This window comes from Xyrauchen texanus, chromosome 44 (genome assembly GCF_025860055.1).
Source record: "Xyrauchen texanus isolate HMW12.3.18 chromosome 44, RBS_HiC_50CHRs, whole genome shotgun sequence".
Lineage (NCBI taxonomy): Eukaryota > Metazoa > Chordata > Actinopteri > Cypriniformes > Catostomidae > Xyrauchen > Xyrauchen texanus.
The window spans coordinates 9,824,133-9,841,879 of record NC_068319.1 but is presented as its reverse complement, the minus strand read 5'-3'; the positions used below and the strand labels follow the sequence as shown (position 1 = coordinate 9,841,879).

At 42.4% G+C, this 17,747-nt stretch overlaps 1 protein-coding gene across 3 annotated transcripts in view; it reads left to right on the top strand.

The window, feature by feature from the left end:
* Positions 1–969: 969 nt before the first annotated feature.
* Positions 970–17,747, top strand: part of LOC127636883 (pleckstrin homology-like domain family B member 2) — a 30,360-nt gene continuing 13,582 nt past the window's right edge. For all 3 annotated transcript variants that reach the window (XM_052117668.1, XM_052117667.1, XM_052117666.1), the window contains exons 1-4: positions 970–1,114; positions 7,570–7,686; positions 10,712–11,673; positions 13,792–14,127. In XM_052117668.1, coding sequence (XP_051973628.1) covers positions 7,632–7,686; positions 10,712–11,673; positions 13,792–14,127 — 1,353 coding nt within the window. In that variant the 5' untranslated portion in view covers positions 970–1,114; positions 7,570–7,631. The remainder of the gene's footprint in view (positions 1,115–7,569; positions 7,687–10,711; positions 11,674–13,791; positions 14,128–17,747) is intronic.

Genomic DNA, 17,747 nt, shown 5'->3' with positions numbered 1-17,747 from the left:
AAATATCTAAAAATCCTCTAAAACAAGATCGGTTTGATTTATCTTGTTTTAGAAACAACACTGCATAAGATATTTTGTTTTTTCGTAGAATGTATTTTTAACATGTGTATTTTGTCTTACTGTACTGGCAGAGTTTTTATAATCAAAACAAGTAAAAAAAATATACCAGTGCTGAAGAAGTAATCCAACGTATTTAGAATACGTTACTGTCCATGTATAATCTAACGGAATACGTTACAAATGATATTTTACAGCATGTATTCGGTTATCTAGTGGAATACATTTCAAAAGTAACCCTCCCAACACTGAGTATAATATATATACACACACACACACACACATGCCTATATGGTTTAAAAAAAAAAAATCAAGTTTGCTTCTCTTGGCTAGCAAGTATGCATAACTCCAGTGATAGAGGTGGTAGCCTATATGGTAATTGTTACCAGACCTTAGAAAATATGCGTTCGAGTAAGGGGAATTTCTGTTTCTTCCTGTCTGAATAAGGTTTTAATGTGAATTACAACAGAGAGTGTGACTTCATTTAGCTTGATTAAAGTAGTGGGATAGATAATCAAAATATGAGTCATAAAAATTTAATCCAAATCCGCTACAGCATCCCCAAACCTCCCTTTATCGGTTGTGAAGTTTACGCGTCCCCGATCAACCAAAATACATAGGGGCAGTTCACAGCAAACACGTCCATGCGCTAAAAAGTTAGATGTAACGACACAAATAGAGCAGAACGCTTTTAATACAGTTGACGTTCTTTTTAACTCGATAAAACAGCGGGATGCGGTCAAAGATGTGTAGACAGGAAAATAAAAACACGCGATAAACAGCGCGGACTGAGGCTAATACATTTTCGGTGTGAATGGCCCCATATTAATGCGCGTTCTCGATCAACACATTGCAGCCAAAAGCCAGAGTTCCATTGAAGCGCGTCCCCGCTGAGAGGAGGAGTGTCCGCAGGCACGATCAAGGTCTTACCGCACTCAGCATCGCGTCTGTCTTCTTTGTCATTTAAAACTGGCCGGACAGAGAGAGAGAGAGAGAGAGAGGAACGACCGCGCATCATTCTCCTCCTGAGGCTTTGTCAATGGGACACTAAACAAAGGTTCGTTTTATTCCTGCGAATGCTGACTGAGTTTAATGAGCTTTAGAAAAGTTATTTAAAGGTCTTTGAAGAGCCTGATACGATTAGTTTGGCTCTTTGAATAGTTTTGTTTAGAGTTTAATTGTTGGGGAAATTGATGTCCAGGAGGTCCGACAGCGATGGGCTTTGAGTTGTAAACCGTTATATGGTTTTGGTCGTTAGAAAAGCAGTCTAAAGTCTTGTTTATGGACACGGGATGGAACTTTAGACTGACAAACACAGGGTGACACCGATCAAGAGATGCAGTCCGCGAGCTGTTGTTTGCTTTGCGCTGAGCGGATCACGCGTGCACATCGTTGATATTTAACCCAGCTTTAGTCCCTGTATGTTAAAGGGATTAGTGGTGAAGACAGAAAACAGTCTGAGTGTTAATAGTGCTTATTCAGCCTATTCTGTTGGTCATACATTTCTCTGCTTCATTTAAATGTGCACTCTTTTAGTATGAAATCAGAGGACTGATTAAATACATGTTTATGTAACAACGTATGCATGCCTAAACTATGCTATCCTATTCTATTCAAATTGAGTCTATTCTATTCTAGTTTAGTCTAGTCTGTTCAATTAAATTCAGTAGTGTTCTGTTCCATTTTGTTGCTGTGTTCTGTTATGTCCTATTCTGTTTAAGTCTGTTCTACCCTGTTGTGTTCTATTCTGTTCTGTTCTGTTTCATTCTATTCTATTCTATTTTAGTCTAGTCGGTTCAATTCAATACTATCTGGTTCCAATTTGTTGCTCTGTTCTCTTATCTTCTGTTATGTTCTAGTCTGTTCTATTCTGTTCTGTTTTATTCTGTTGTTTTCTATTCTGTTCTGTTCTTTTGTGTTCTATTCTGTTCTGTTATTTTCTATTCTGTTGTGTTGTGTTATATTCTGTTTCATTCTATTCTATTTTAGTCTAGTTTAGTCCAGACTTTTCAAATCAATACAGTTCAGTTCCATTGTGTTTCTCTATTCTGTTATGTTCTGTGTTGTTCTATTCTGTTCTTTGCTGTTCTGTTGTGTTATAGTCTGTTCTGTTCCATTCTATATGGTGGGCCTCCACCTCACAAAAATGTACAGTTACGGTCATTAGCCCCATTCTTACATGCAACTAGGTAAATTACAGGAAAATCGTTGGGTTGTATTTACTGGTAAATGTACCAAATGTGTTGTACACACATACCATCAATAAGGAAATGTAAAGGTAATGATACAACTTCGCATTAAGGAAAATCACCAGAGCAAAATTTACCAGCATTTTCAAAAGGGTCGTGTTCACACATGACCTCTAAACTGGAAATTGTAGGTAATTTTCTGGAAAAGGCTGTATGTATGAACGCGACTTTTGTGATTACAATAAAACTAGTTTAACACAAACATGATAACTTATCGGCTGTCATAAAAATAAATGTAAAAAAGGGAACAATGAAAGAAAGATTCTGAAAGCTTTTTACATTCTAAAAAAACATCCCATATTTGTTATGGTTTTTCAATAGTTACAATAACTGATATTAATTTTGGTGAAACCATGGTTACCAACATAAAGTTTTGTGAGGGGCGACTTGGGGAAGAAATGGTGCGGATGATTGGACATACTGCTTACTTATTGGGCTTAGCATGCAGTTATAGACTCATAGTAGGAAAAAGAGCTGCTATCATAGTTTTAAGCATTGCAAAACAAGCTTTATCAGTTTGGTAGGAGCCTCGTGCTGAAAGCATGACAAGTGCTGCAAGTCATTAGACAGAGAATGACTGTGGTTTGTATAGTCCCGACCTAGAGCTTGAAATCCCACAGTTTAGCAAAATGCACTTTCAGTCTTTTCTCAAGGTTTTAAACTCAAACAAGCTGTTAAACTTCAGAAGGAAGTAATTACACTACACATGAAAACGTTATGGAGACATGTAGTATGTAAGTGTACACTCCTTTAATCTGGGGCAGTGCTGTTCAAATGATGTCGAAGGGAGGGTTTCCATATGTTTGAGAGTTTGCATCAGCCAGTGATGAAGATGGTGTGAGAAAGACATTGCAACAGACTTATAAGAATTTGGCACATCCAGGAGTGCCTGAGCAATAATTATATGCTGTATCATAACAGTTCATCTTATATACCTTTATCACCTCTTCCCAAGTAATTGCTTTGTTTCAATGAGACTGCCATGCAAACCCACAGTACTTGAGGATACGATTATTAAGATGTGAGGCAAGATGGATAAAAAAACAACACTTCTCTGCTTCTCTGTTTCCATAAGACAATCGACTTCCCATTTTATTGACTTTGAGGAAAGCCAAGCTTTCTCAGGTGCTTGGAGATGGTGAACTCATGGTGAAGGATTGTGTCGCTGACAGCGTAAAATGACACCACATTTCCTGGACAGACTCCTCATAGGCAGCCACAGACTGAAGTAGTGGGCTTGTGTGTGTGTTTGGGTGGATTATGAGGAAAAAATGTTTTAGGTCACGAACTGGTAATTACAAGGGTATTATGCTATAAATGTGGTTTATGAGGACATTTCTAGTGTACCCATAATTCAAATCACTTAAAAAACATACTAAATTATGTTTTTGTATTTTTTGAAAATGTAAAAATGCAGAAAGATTTTTTGTGAGGGTTAAGTGTAGGGGATAGAATCTATAGTTCGTACAGTATAAAAATCATTATGCCTATGGAAAGTCCTCCTAAGGATAGCCGCACCAGCATGTGTGTGTGTGTGTGTGTGTGTGTTTATGAAGTTTCAGGAAAACCCTGTGTGCTTATAGCTTGTTTTTGTACATGGATGTAGTATTACATGTGGTGTATTGGAGATGAGGGAGTGAAGAGTTGTATATATTGCCTAAAAACATATTAAGATAGTAACTTAAAATCAGTGTTCTGAAATCTGATGATTTCAGAACCCACAAAACACACAAACAAAATTGAGGGCAGTCCAAGGGGCACAGAGGGAAATGAGACAGTCCATGGGGTCAATGGGCAGTATCAAGGCAAGGTCTGGGGGAACATAGCGGACAGGCGGGTGGTCGGGAGATCTAGGGGGCAGCCGTAGGGCAGAGACTGGGTCAGGGGGTCTGGAAGGCGACTGGAGGACAGGGACTGGGTCCGGGGGTCTGGAAGGTGACCACCGGACAGGAACAGGGTCAAAAGGCCAGGGAAGAGGCCACAGGACAGGGAGAGTGTCAGGGGGCCACCGGACAGGGTCAGGGGGCCAGGGAAGAGCCGTGAAAGGCGGTGCTGGCAGCACTGTAGGCGGCTCTGGAGGTGGGGTTCTGGAAGGCTGTGGAGGTGGAGCCGAAGGAGGCTTTAGGGGCGAAGGCCTGAAAGGCTCTGGAGGTGGAGCCAATGACGGTGGCGCCGTGGGAGGCTCTAGAGGCGGAGGCCTGGAAGGCTCAGGAGGTGGAGCCAATGGAGGTGGCACCATGGGAGGTCCCTGAGGCGACGACCTGGCAGGCTCTGTAGTCTCAGGGGGTAGAGCCGTAGGAGGCCCGAGAGGCGGAGCCATAGAAAGCTCTGGAGTCTTTGGGAGCAGAGCCGTGAGGGGCTCGGGAGGCGAAGCTGTGAGAGGCTTGAGGGGTGGAGCCATGAAAGACTCGAGGGACGGAGCCCTGAGAGGCTCGAGGGGAGGAGGAGCCCTGAGAGACTCGAGAGGCGAAGCCGTGAGAGGCTTGAGGGGTGGAGCCCTGAGAGACTCGAGAGGTGAAGCCGTGAGAGGCTTGAGGGGTGGAGCCCTGAAAGACTCGAGAGGAGAAGTCCTGAGAGGCTTGGGAGGCGGAGCCCTGAAAGACTCGAGAGGAGAAGCCCTGAGAGGCTCGAGAGGAGGAGTCCTGGGAGGCTTGGGAGGAGGAGCCTTGGAAGGCTCGAGAAGAGGAGCCCTGGGAGGCTTGGGAGGAGGAGCCTTGAAAGACTCGGGAGGAGAAGCCCTGAGAGGCGGTGTTCTGGGAGGCTCGAGAGACTTGAAAGCCAGAACCCTGGGGGGCTTGGGAGGTAGAGCTCTGGGAGGCTCGAGAGGAGGAGCCTTAGGAGGCTTGAGAGGAAGAGCCCTGGGAGGCTTGAGAGGAGCCCTGGGAGGCTTGGGAGGAGGAGCCTTGGGAGACTCGAGAGGCGGAGGCCGTGAGGGCTCTGACGGGCGAGCAGAGGCTAGCAGAGCCGTGGAAGACTCTGAGAGCGGAGCAGAGGCTGGCAGAGCTGTGGAAGACTCTGGGGGCGGAGCAGAACCCAGCTGAGCCGTGGAAGACTCTGGGGGCGGAGCAGAACCCGGCAGAGCCGTGGAAGACTCTGGGGCGGAGCAGAACCCGGCAGAGCCGTGGAAGACTCTGGGGGCAGAGCAGAACCCGGCAGAGCCGTGGAAGACTCTGGGGGCGGAGCAGAACCCGGCAGAGCCGTGGAAGACTCTGGGGGCGGAGCAGAACCCGGCAGAGCCGTGGAAGACTCTGGGGGCGGAGCAGAACCCGGCAGAGCCGTGGAAGACTCTGGGGGCGGAGCAGAACCCGGCAGAGCCGTGGAAGACTCTGGGGGCGGAGCAGAACAAGGCAGAGCCGTGGAAGACTCTGGGGGCGGAGCAGAACCCGGCAGAGCCGTGGAAGACTCTGAGGGCGGAGCAGAGGTCGGTAGAGCTGTGGAAGACTCTGAGGGAACCTCTGCGGTCTTGAGCACAAGACGAGACTGGGGAGAAGGGGCCCTCTTCCTTCTCTTGCGTCCTCGGCCATCAGGGGACGTGGCCATGGGGACGGTCGAGGCTACAGGCGCTGGCTCGCCGACCGTGGCGGGCATGGGCGCTGGCTCGTTGGCTGTGGCGGGCATGGGCGCTGGCTCGTTGGCCATGGCGGGCATGGGCGCTGACTCTCTGGCCGTGGCAGGCATGGGCGTTGACTCGCTGGCCGTGCCAGGCTTCGAGACTGGGGCTGTGACAGGCTTCGGGACTGGGGCCGTGACAGGCCTTGGGACTGGGGCCGTGTCAGGCTTCGGGGCTAGGGCCGTGTCAGGCTTCGGGACTGGGGCCGTGACAGGCCTCGGGACTGGGGCCGTGTCAGGCTTCGGGACTAGGGCCGTGACAGGCTTCGGGACTAGGGCCGTGTAAGGCTTCGGGGCTAGGGCCGTGTCAGGCTTCGGGGCTAGGGCCGTGTAAGGCTTCGGGGCTAGGGCTGTGTCAGGCTTCGGGACTAGGGCCGTGACAGGCTTCGGGACTAGGGCCGTGTAAGGCTTCGGGGCTAGGGCCATGTAAGGCTTCGGGGCCAGGGCCGTGTCAGGCTTCGGGGCTAGGGCCGTGTCAGGCTTCGGGACTAGGGCCGCGACAGGCTTCAGGACTAGGGCCGCGACAGGCTTCGGGACTAGGGCCGTGTAAGGCTTCCAGACGGGGGCCGTGGTATGGAACGCTGGTTCAGTTTCTGCCTTCCCCTACAGTAAATGACGATCCATAATATAAGCCTCCAAGGGTTGGCTCCCCTGGCGCAAACCCAAGAGTCGGGCCGCTGGCTCCATAATGTCAAAGACGGGGTTATGAGTTACATAACCACTGCCTTGCACGGAAAACCCTTGGTTGGCGTCCGATGAGCCATAAAACCTCTCCGGGGATGGAGAGCATACGGCGCTCGCGGATGCGTGGAAAGCATCAACGGGCTCAGGGGCAGACACAGGTGAAACAGGGTGACATAAATCAGACAAAGAACATACCTGCTGCCCCTGGGCCGCGAGCGCTCGGTCCTGCCTCCAAACTGTAGCTCCTCGCGCCGAATGTGACGTGCACCTCCGCTCTAGTGAGCTGAATCAGCGAGACGGGACTAGAGGGAGCAAAAGACAGGGGAACAAGGGGAGCTGGCAAGCTAAGAGGTGAACGAGAGGAGGTCAAAACTAGACGAGACTAGCGGGGGGCAAAGACACGGGAAACTAAATACAATAACCAACAACCGTGAGACGAAAGGGTAGTGATATATATAGGGGCGAGTGCAGGTGTAAACCATGACAGGTGATGAGACGAGTGCAGGTGAAACTAATGTGCAGGAGTGCAGATGACGCGAGTGCAGGTGGTCATAATGTTCTGGGGGATTGGAAACACGTGAGAAACTCGAGGAAGGGAGATTGCCTACGAGCATGTGAGCGAGTAGGAGCAAAGTGGGCGTGAGGGCTTGAGCGAGCAAAAAGAGTGTGCGAGCTCGAGGGGGCGGAACGAGCGTGGGAGCTCGAGGGGGCGGAACGAGCGTGGAAGCTCGAGGGGGCGGAGCGAGGGAGCGGGGTTCGTGACACTTTCATTACCATACCTCTTTAGAATACTATAGTTTTATGTAACTTTCTTTAGTCTTAACTCTAATGCTAGAGTGAATGTGAATCATATTTGTGGGCTTGTATGTCTGAGCTCATGATTTATGAATGCTTCATTTTTTTTTACTGTGCCTTGGACTTGGACTGAATGTTTTTATGCTTAAAACCTGTGTGATTTGGTTCTCCACAGGGTGCACTCTTTGTCTGGGCAGATCCTTTTTCCATTTCAACCACCTAGAAGAGGCAAATCGCATGAAGAACATGCTGCCAGAGAACACTGCAGGGCCCACGCTGTCCCTCAGCACGGGTGAGTGACATCGTACTCCACCTTCCCCCAGCCAACTCTTGATTTTAGGTCCATTCTGCTGTCTTCTTATAAACAGAGTAACTTGCCTGCAGCCTAATTGGCCCCCTCCATTATCATGCCATAGACTGTTTTATACACAGGAAGAGTGCAACTCAGTACCATCTGTTGTGTCCGTCTTTGCCATTTTGTGTTTATTGGATTGATTATTAAACATGCAAACAGTCTCATCAATCTCATAAATTATGCTTTATCCTCTTTTTGTAAATACAATTAAAAAAGACTATGCCAGCGTATGGGTAATAAGGTTGCAAGTAGGGTTGTAAATGTAGCCTAAATCATTAAGTCGGGGCTAGTTATTGATAAACATACATTTCCATAATTTAACTGTTCTCTTTACTATAACTTGGTAAAAGGGTTGAATGTAAAATACTGAGATTTTAAGGAATGTTAAAATATATATAAACAGAGGGAAATCATGTTGTAATAGGTTGCGTGCAAAATTAGTTGGACATATCATAAGAATGAATTAAATATTAATTCAGAATATTTTGTCAAAATTATAAAATGGTTTGCATGATATAAGTTTAGTTGGATACAGTTAAGAATGTCAAGACATCATTACCACCAAGAAGCCACAGCTGTACAAATGACCACGTTACATTGTAAATAAATGACAATGTAAAATCATATCCATATGGCTCCAGGTCAACCACTAAGCTAAAGTGATTTACAACCCAAAATGTAGATAAACATTCTGGAGTACAGGTGGTCCGCACGCGCGTATCTATGTGTGTGTGTGTGTGTTCCCTCAAAGAGACCACCATTGCTCCCACAAGTCACACTCTGGTTGCGGAAGAGTTTTGACCAGGTCCCTTTCCTCTGCTCCAGTGCCAGAAACTACAAACCAATTCTGGCTTTGGTTCTTCCATTTTTAGAGGACCTTTTTCCCCTTAAACACAAGGCATCCATATTTGTGTGGGTTGAGATTTGTATGAGAAAGGCTTCTTAACTCTATAGTCAGCAATCAATGCAGGCTGAGTTCATGTGACCTTTGGACATCCCCAGCGAAGCCAAAAAATTAGCCAGATTCCTCTGTTTATCTTGTGAGATTTAACAAATCTGTGTGTGTCTGTGTCCAAGGCAACCTGTGCAAACAATGAGCTTTTGTATTAGTACAACAAGATCACATCAAGGGTTTGTCATGTTACAACTCTTGATTAGTTCCAGCTAAATGCATAACTGCCTGGTCAACTCCTTGGGGAAATTTCACTCCACTGAAGTTGCCGCCAGATGTTTTAGTTACCCTACTTCTTTTTAGTGAAAGCATTACATGTAGCCCTATGTAAATGTTGCCTGATCAGAAACATTCAGCATTCATTAGCATTTCTCTATTAGATATCAAATTTAGCAAATGTATCACCTAATTTATTATGCACATTTCATGGAACACTTTAAAGAGGTCACATCATATGCTTTTTACAGCCTCATCTCATAAAAACTATGTGACTATGGCGATATGTTTGCAAAAAATGTGTTTATCGCTGCAGTTCCCAGATGAACAAAATCTACCTCCCTTCCCTAAACCTTAAATCTAAACCTAACTGATAGTGTAATAAAAAGCAAATGTGAAATTAAAAACACAATTGCTGAAGCAATCATGTAATTTCCTGGTGCTTCTTTGACATTTTCGGCTCACGTGTTGACTCGATGGTCCTTTTATTATGTAGTGTAGCATCAAAATGTATCTGCTTAAAAGTCATGTACTACAGCAAAAGACCTTAGATGTCATAAGATAGCATTGTGTGCGGAACAGGACAAAAGGTAAGTGTTTATGAACTGATAATATGCCGCTATACTTGTGATTTGTGTGAAAAGTCATTGATGTTTTAATTTCTGTAGTGTTCATTTCACCAGGAAAGTGACACAATATGTATAAAATAAGATGTATATGATATATACACAGGGTTGGGGAGTAACTGAATACATGTAACAGGATTACGTATTTAAAATACAAAATATAAGTAACTCTACAGTTACAATTGAAATCATTGGTAATTAGAATACAGTTACATTCAAAAAGTATTTTGATTACTGAAGAGATTACTTTGCATTTTATTGTCGTTTGTTTAATTTAATATTTAGTCCTTTCAGATGGAAAATATTTATACATATAAATGATACGACCCAAAGTGCATTTGAACAGTGGTGAAACACTTTCTTATGATGTGTTTGTAAAGCAGTTCAACGGAAAGGAGGAGGCGAGAATCGGCTTAACAATATAAATAATATTTTAATGATAAACTTGAACAAACACAAACACACACATGACGGACATTTCCGTAAATTATCTCTCTTTTGTCGGGCCACCGCCTGCAATCGGCCTGTATCCCTCTCGAAGGCTTAATTAGTCTGACAAGGGACCGGGTGTGTATAATCATATAGCCCCGCCCTCCGCCCTGCCACAGTGTTATATTCATACGAGCAGACAGAGAATTCAGTTTGAAGTAGATTATAAATTGTCAACTTTAAGCTAAATTAAAAGGCTATTTCTTGCCATTTTACATGCACGTTACCAGACACGTGGCAGCATTGCAAATCATTAATAAAATCATTCATATATGGGACAGGAGCTTCATTTTGTGTTCACATCAACCATCAGAATGCGGAAAGATGTGATCTCAGTGATTTCGACCGTGGCATGATTGTTGGTGCCAGTCGGGCTGGTTTGAGTATCTGTAACTGCTGATCTTCAGGCATTTTAACACACAAAAGTCTCTAGAGTTTACTCAGAATGGTGCCAAAAACCAAAAAACCTTGTTGATGAGAGAGGTCAATTGCCAGAGTGGTTTGAGCTGTCTGATGTTAATATGTTGCGGAAGTTCCTAGAGAGCATTTTTGCTGCTTAGTTTCATAAATATTCTTAACTGTGGAGGAAGTTCTGAAAGTTATCATAGATAATGGAACTCATATTTCCAATTTAAAACATCTTTAATGCAAAATATTGTGTTTTCATGTCATCTTTCAGATGCAACAACGCTTCATTCCAATGGCGGCTCATTGGGTGGACCAATTGGTCGTGGCACACGCTCGAAGGCGGAGCTTCAGGAGTTGATGGAGAGCTTGCAGCGTAGGAAATCCGCTCTGGAGGCCAGTTTAAAGGCCACTGCAGATCGTGGCTACCTCACCCTGTCCCCACCCCCCAGTCCCCAATCAGCTTCCTCCTATCTACAGGAGCATCCTCCCCTTTCTATGAGAGTCCCATCCACTTACATTCCCTCCAGTCACCTAAGCCTGCCACCCTCCCCTCACCAATCAGAGCGGCCCATAAGTCCAGTCCCAAGCCAATCCCGTGCACGACACCAATCACAGGATAACCTGTTGCTTTGCCCTTCTTCTGAAGTCCGCCATCCAAACACTACCCCCTCACTCCTCTCCATGTGGAATGGTTCCTCTTCCTCCTACATGACAGATGCTCTTCCTCCATCTCGCCGAGGTCCAAGCGGGGCAGCAAGCATGCCCTCCAGCCCTCGCTTGGGACGCAGGCTGCTATTGCGAACTGGGGAGTCCGCTGTGGAACCATTGCTCCGGCAGAGAAAATATTCCACCGGCTCATTGAATGGCCTTGGCGGACATAGTCGTTCTTTGCCAAGGCTGTATCGAGGGGATGCTCCAATGCTTTCTTTGCCACCTCGTCACACCACCAAGCCACGTCGCAGCCTTCCATCAATGGAAAAACCACCAGATGTGACCGTGATAGCCAACGTGCCTGGCAGTCCTCACAGGGCCAGCCTCTGTTCCGCAGGCTCTGCCCCATGTCTAGACCTGGGTGTAGGGGAAAGACGGCTGTCGTTTGGAAAAGGGGGGCTGGGACCAGGCATGGGGCAGAGGAGGGGCAGTATCAGTTCGCTAAGTGGAAAAGAAGAGCTCAGAGATTATCATCAGAGACAAAGAGATGAGAGACTGAGAGAACAGGAAGTGGAAAGACTGGTAAGGAGACCTGTACTCAACCACAGAAATGCTTAGGGGACGTTCTTGCATTCCATCATAGACATTATAAGGGGTGGAGATGGACCTCTTATATATAGATTAATGGAAGAAATGTACTGCTAATTATGTCAACTGTAGTACTGTCTTCCTCCCGCCTTTTTGATACAGGCGTTGCAATGCTCATTGCTCAATATGGCAGCTTTAGAAATGTAAAGTCATGCCTTAGCTAGCATAGACCACAATAAAAAAAAATTGTGTTTAATTTGAGCTAAAGAAGCACAATTTTAACGCTAGAATGTGTCCTGTTTGAATGGCCCCTTACACCCTTATGCAATCTCTCTAAAGGAGATAATTTTGTGAATATTGTGAAAGGTAAATGTAAAATTGTCGATTCTCAGCCTTGAATTCAGCTCTTTTGGTTTCAGTTTGCTTCCTTTGAGACAGTGGTGAGGCATGAAAGTGTCTACAGGCCTTTGATCTGTGTTTTGTGCTTGGCCCTGAGCATTAAGTGAGGTTTATAAGTGAGGTTTACTTGATTATTAACAATTGGAATACAGATTTAATGAACTCACAGCTAAAGACCATAAGTGTATTTAATCCATGTACCAGCCGGTATACCCACTTTAAATTCGGTTTTACTTTACAGTTTGGGAACCTGAAATATGTTGTTGGAGACTAGTTTTATTAATGTTGCCTTCTAGAAGGTCACATGATAACATTGAGCTAAAACAAATATGTGTATTTGTCTGTGTGCAGCTAAATATGTTTTAGGGGCCAAATACCTTAACCCACTGCAAAACATATCTAATGTTTCAAAAAATAACTTCAGTTTATTGGGTCAACCACTAGGACTGGGTAAAAAATATACATTTTATGATGCATTGCGATCTTCGTTTGAACAATCTCGATATCAATTCTTAAATCCCAAGATCGATCATTCATTCTATGTTGCAACCCTCTACAATGCATTTAAATAACTTGCATGTGCAAACAAATTTCTAACTATACGACTAAAAATGTCTATGATTAGCCACTGGCTAGCTAGTAAACATTCAGATTTCACTCACCAGTGATTGAGTAGTATAATAGAGAAGAAGTTATTAGCACAGAGGCCTTTTCACTGCATGTTAAGAGTAAAAGTTTGGTTTAACTCATTCTGTGTTTCCAAAGACGAGATCAACGGATCCATATGTCATTGAATAATGCCGCTTTTTACCCTTTCTGTTTTTTAAAGTCAGTTGTTGATTCAAAAAAAATTCTAATTTTTATTCTAAACCATGCACGTCTTCTCTTGTTATATGCACTCAATAGCTGATGCTGCTAGACTGAAAGAGCCAGTACAATTAAGCATGTGTTCTACATCAATGTAAATACTTGTAAATAGTACAAATTATGCAAGCAAACAATAACATTTCGAGACATACATTTTTCAAAGGCTAAAATCTGACCAATTTGATGAAAAACTAATGATAAGATATATAATTGGTCAAATTAATATTTCCTAATTGAACCTAGAAGGTTTTATAATTAATGCCTTTATTATTTAGAGCATTATCTGAGAGGGAATTTATTTTATATGTAAGCAAAATTTATATTGTAACAGAAATGTACCCATTCGAATTGAATCGAGAACTTGTGAATCAGAATTGAATCGAATTGGGAAATCTGTATCAATACCCTACCCTATCAGCCACTTTTATTTATAACAGGTCAAGTCATTTTTATTTGGATAGCACTTTTCACAACACTCATCATTCCAAAGCAGCTTTACAGAATATGATAATGAATATTTGTATTTAGACCCCCTGTGAGTAAGCTAAAGGCGACATCACATAATATACAGTGGGGTCCAGAAGTCTTAGACCACTAGTAAATAAGCCTCTTTTTTTGCATTATTATATTTCAATGTAATACAACATTTTTAATTACGATTGCATTATCAGCTTATCAGTTTGAGTAAAAAATCCCATATTTCAAATATAGTCTCAGACATTTGCATCCCACTGTATATTATTACTGTAAAAGGAATCATTGGTTTGTTGCGTGAATAAAAAATGGAATATCATGTTCTACATTGGTTCTTCTGAGAATACCAACCTCTGTTTCAATCTCCTCTAGGAGCGCCAACGCCTTGAGACCATCCTTTGCCTGTGTTCTGAGCTGGGCCGCTCTGAACTCAGCCGGTTGGAGACCAACTCCTGCGTCTCGTCCATTTCGGACCTGCAGAAGATCAACCGAGAGCTGGAGAAGCTCCAGGTGTCTGACGACGAATCTGTGTTCTCTGACTCAACCGCAGGAGTATCTCTGGATAGTGGATTTGTGGGTAAGGCTCGTAGCGATATCCTAACCCGGAGACAGCGTGGACTCAGCGGACATCGGGAGACCAGGCCTCAGTCACCCACCACCAGCATAAGGAGCTCAGTTCCCTCTCCTTCTCCACACATCCGCAGCAAGGTGAGATCCTGCATACTGCTAGCCAGTGGCTAGGAACCTGTCTGGTGGCAATATGTTTGTGAGTGTATATCTTTTGGAATAGAAACAGGAAATTTTATTTTGAAAATGTTGCATCTACCTTTACTGATGTCATACAATGGAAATCCCATTCAATTGATTTTAGCTCCAAACTGCATAATGAGCTCTTGTCATAATGATGTTTGGTTATTTGAACCATATTCATCTTGTTAAAATCTAAAGCAGTCTGCAAGGTGTGCTTTTCTACACCGCATATCTGGATATTTGCAGATTACTAACACTCTACTTTATCCTTTGATTTATTTCTACTACCATGACATTTGGAAATAAATAAATAAAATAATGAAAACAAACATGGAGCCTAGTTCCAAACAAATATAGCATAAAATTGCCGCAACTGTTGAGCGAATTCACCCCTCAGTATCCCTGAATGAGTTAATGAAGCAATGGAAACTATGCAGTTCTCTGGGATTTGAAGTATGCGAAACAGTTTGGGAATACATACTTGGGAATTGGAGTCTTTATACCTGATAGCTTCAATGTTGATGTATTTTTCTTAACAGTGTGCCACAGTGAACTTTAACCTTTATATGTTAAAAAACATTGACCTTAAACTCTTTGTTATCAGAGACAGAAACAAGTTTTAAAACAGATTACATCTGCACATCTGTATACCTGTAGTTTATCCAAAAATGAGTTGTATGATAATTTACTCAACCTCATGTTGTTCCAAACCCGTATGACTTTCTTCCATTTAACAGAAAAGTCGATGTTTTGCAGATTATCACCCTCAGTCACCATTTAGTTTTATTGTATGGAAAAAAGTTAATGATAACTGAGAGGGACATACTGCCTAAAATCTTTTATGTTCCAGAGAAGAAAATAACACATTGAAAGTTTTGTGAACTATCCCTTTACGAAGGGGACTTTTTGTTAAAGAACTGTTTTTCAAGTGGATGACTATAATTACATAATGGTGTGTTTGAGTTTAATAGACTTTCTCAGGAGAGAGGGGCAGTTAGTGCCTCCCTTGCAACAGGAGAAGAACAGGAAATGACTCTATTCCCAGTGGATGTGCTGTATGTGTGTGTGTGTCTATGTGCTGAGTGACAGTAATTGTTGTAAAGCAACACACAAATACAAGGAAATAATAGAGATCTGCAGATATTTTATACCACACATGTTTTCTCCTCTCCAGCAATATTTCTTAATTGGCTCTCATGTGTTTTGACAAAGTTGCTATTGTTGATCACAATTAGTGTTGCACAAGCTCAGAAACATATGCAGAATATGTACCCATTCACTGGTGGATATTTCTGGTAAATGTCAATGGCATGGAGATCAGACACGTTTATCAGTATGGGAGAGTCAGACAGAGGCATCTCTGTAGTCTCCATCTGTTGCTCAGCTACATTCCTCTGTGCTGTCACTGGAAACCTCTGGAACTGCCAAGTTAACAATCCATAAAGATCTGGACTAGGGTAAAGCACTTATGAGGAGCAGGGGTATAAGTTTTAAGAGTTCACTCTCATGATAGGTCTGATTGTCTGTATGTGTGTTTATTCTATCAATGGAATAAGAGAACAGTCTGTTTAACATCAAGTCTTAAAGTATTTATGAGTGTACTGTATGTTAAATCAATTGAGTAGAAGTAAGATTGTGATCAGAGACCAATGACAGATGTTCACTCACCGTGATTACCCTTGCCATGTCAGCCTTAAAACTCTTTAAAATGGGTTAACCGTGTCTTAAAAAGCCTTAAAAAGTCTGTGGAGACATGGACTGGATCCAATGGATTCAAACAAATTCTACTTCTCAAATCCACACATCTGCTTAAAGGGATAGTTCACCCAAAAATGAAAATTCTCTCATTATTTACTCACCCTCGTGCCATCCCAGATATGTATCATTTCCTTCTGCAAGAAAGAGATAAAGACTCCAGTGGTTAAATCCATATCTTCAGAAGCGATATAAGTGTGGGTGAGAATCAGATAATATTTAAAGGATTATAAAATGCCCTTTTTGAATAGTTTTATTATCTACGCTGAAGTTTTTTTTTTGCACCAAAACAGTCATAATTTAGTAATATATGATAATTTTTCCACCCTGTCACTGGCCCTCTGTCTGAAACGCTTAGTTTTGGCCTAAGTGCCTCCTTAAAACTTTAACATTATGCCCACTGTTATGATTGGCTAACAGCATGCAGCCCCTCGAAATCAGCCATATTTGAAACTAAATAGAAACGGAATGAATAAGCCCCTTATTATAAAACTAAATTTCAGGGTTTACACATAATGCGCATCCAACACATTGCATTCGAATATATTAAACTGCTCATCTAAAGCACAACAGTTAAAACTCAGCACCATTAACTATCAAACAGTCCTGCCATTATATTTTGCATCGGGTCCAAGTGTTTTAACTGCCCCATCCTTCAATAATAGTTGTTCTCTCTGAGTACGAACTGAGCACCAGTGGGTGAGCCCAAGGGTTCAATGATTTTAAGTAGGTGTTGATGTTTTTTCGCTATAGAGGTGGTCATGAATAATGTACCCCTAGTGATGTAGGGTTGTCGCGGAAGTAGAGAACGGGTGTTTTTGCAGCTTGGTTCCAATAAATGCTTTTATTGCATTGGGAATTAAGTTTTGAGTTCTGAAAATAACAGTATGTTTTTATAGTAGAAAGACCTCTTATATGTCAAAATATAAAGGAACATTTTATTCCTTATGACATGGCCCCTTTAAGTCCTTTGTTTTTATACTGTAAATCTCCATTTTCACTTTCATTTTCAAAATGAGGAAAACATGTAAAAGTCAAAGTGGAGATTTATAGTAGAAAAGGACTTAATAATTGACCTGTTTCTCACCCACACCTATCATATCGCTTTTGAAGAGATGGAATTTAACCACTGGAGTGTTATGGATTACTTTTACGTGGCCTTTATGTGATTTTTGGAGCTTCAAACGTCTGGTCACCATTCACTTGCATTGTAAGACCAACTGAGCTGAGATATTCTACAAATCTTTGTTTGTGTTCAGCAGAAGAAAGTCATACACATCTGGTATGGAATGAGGGTGAGAGAATTATAATTTGTTGTTGAACTATCCCTTTAATGTCTTTAAAATGCATCCATTGCTAAATATTACCCATAGGAAAGAAAAATCACAATTGAGATCTCTGGAGTATCTCCTTTATTTCTCAGAAACAGAAACAAGATCAAATCAAAATCCAATCAAAAGTCAGACATTTCAGGATGCAACCATTTTCATCAGATTCTGTCAAGGCCACATTGTATGTCAAAAATGTTCTCTTTTTTTGTACGTAATATATACATATACTTTTTATATATACTTTTATTTCTCCTAAAGAATTTTAGTAGATACACCTGAGAAAAAGTATATACAGTATATATATATATATATATATATATATATATATATATATATATATATATATATATAATGTTTATATATTATACAGTAAATAATGTATATACATTTATTATATTATTATAAATGTAACAACTTACTGTATATAAATTAATTATAAACTCTCACATAATATTTATATGATAATATTAATATTATGATAATATATAATAA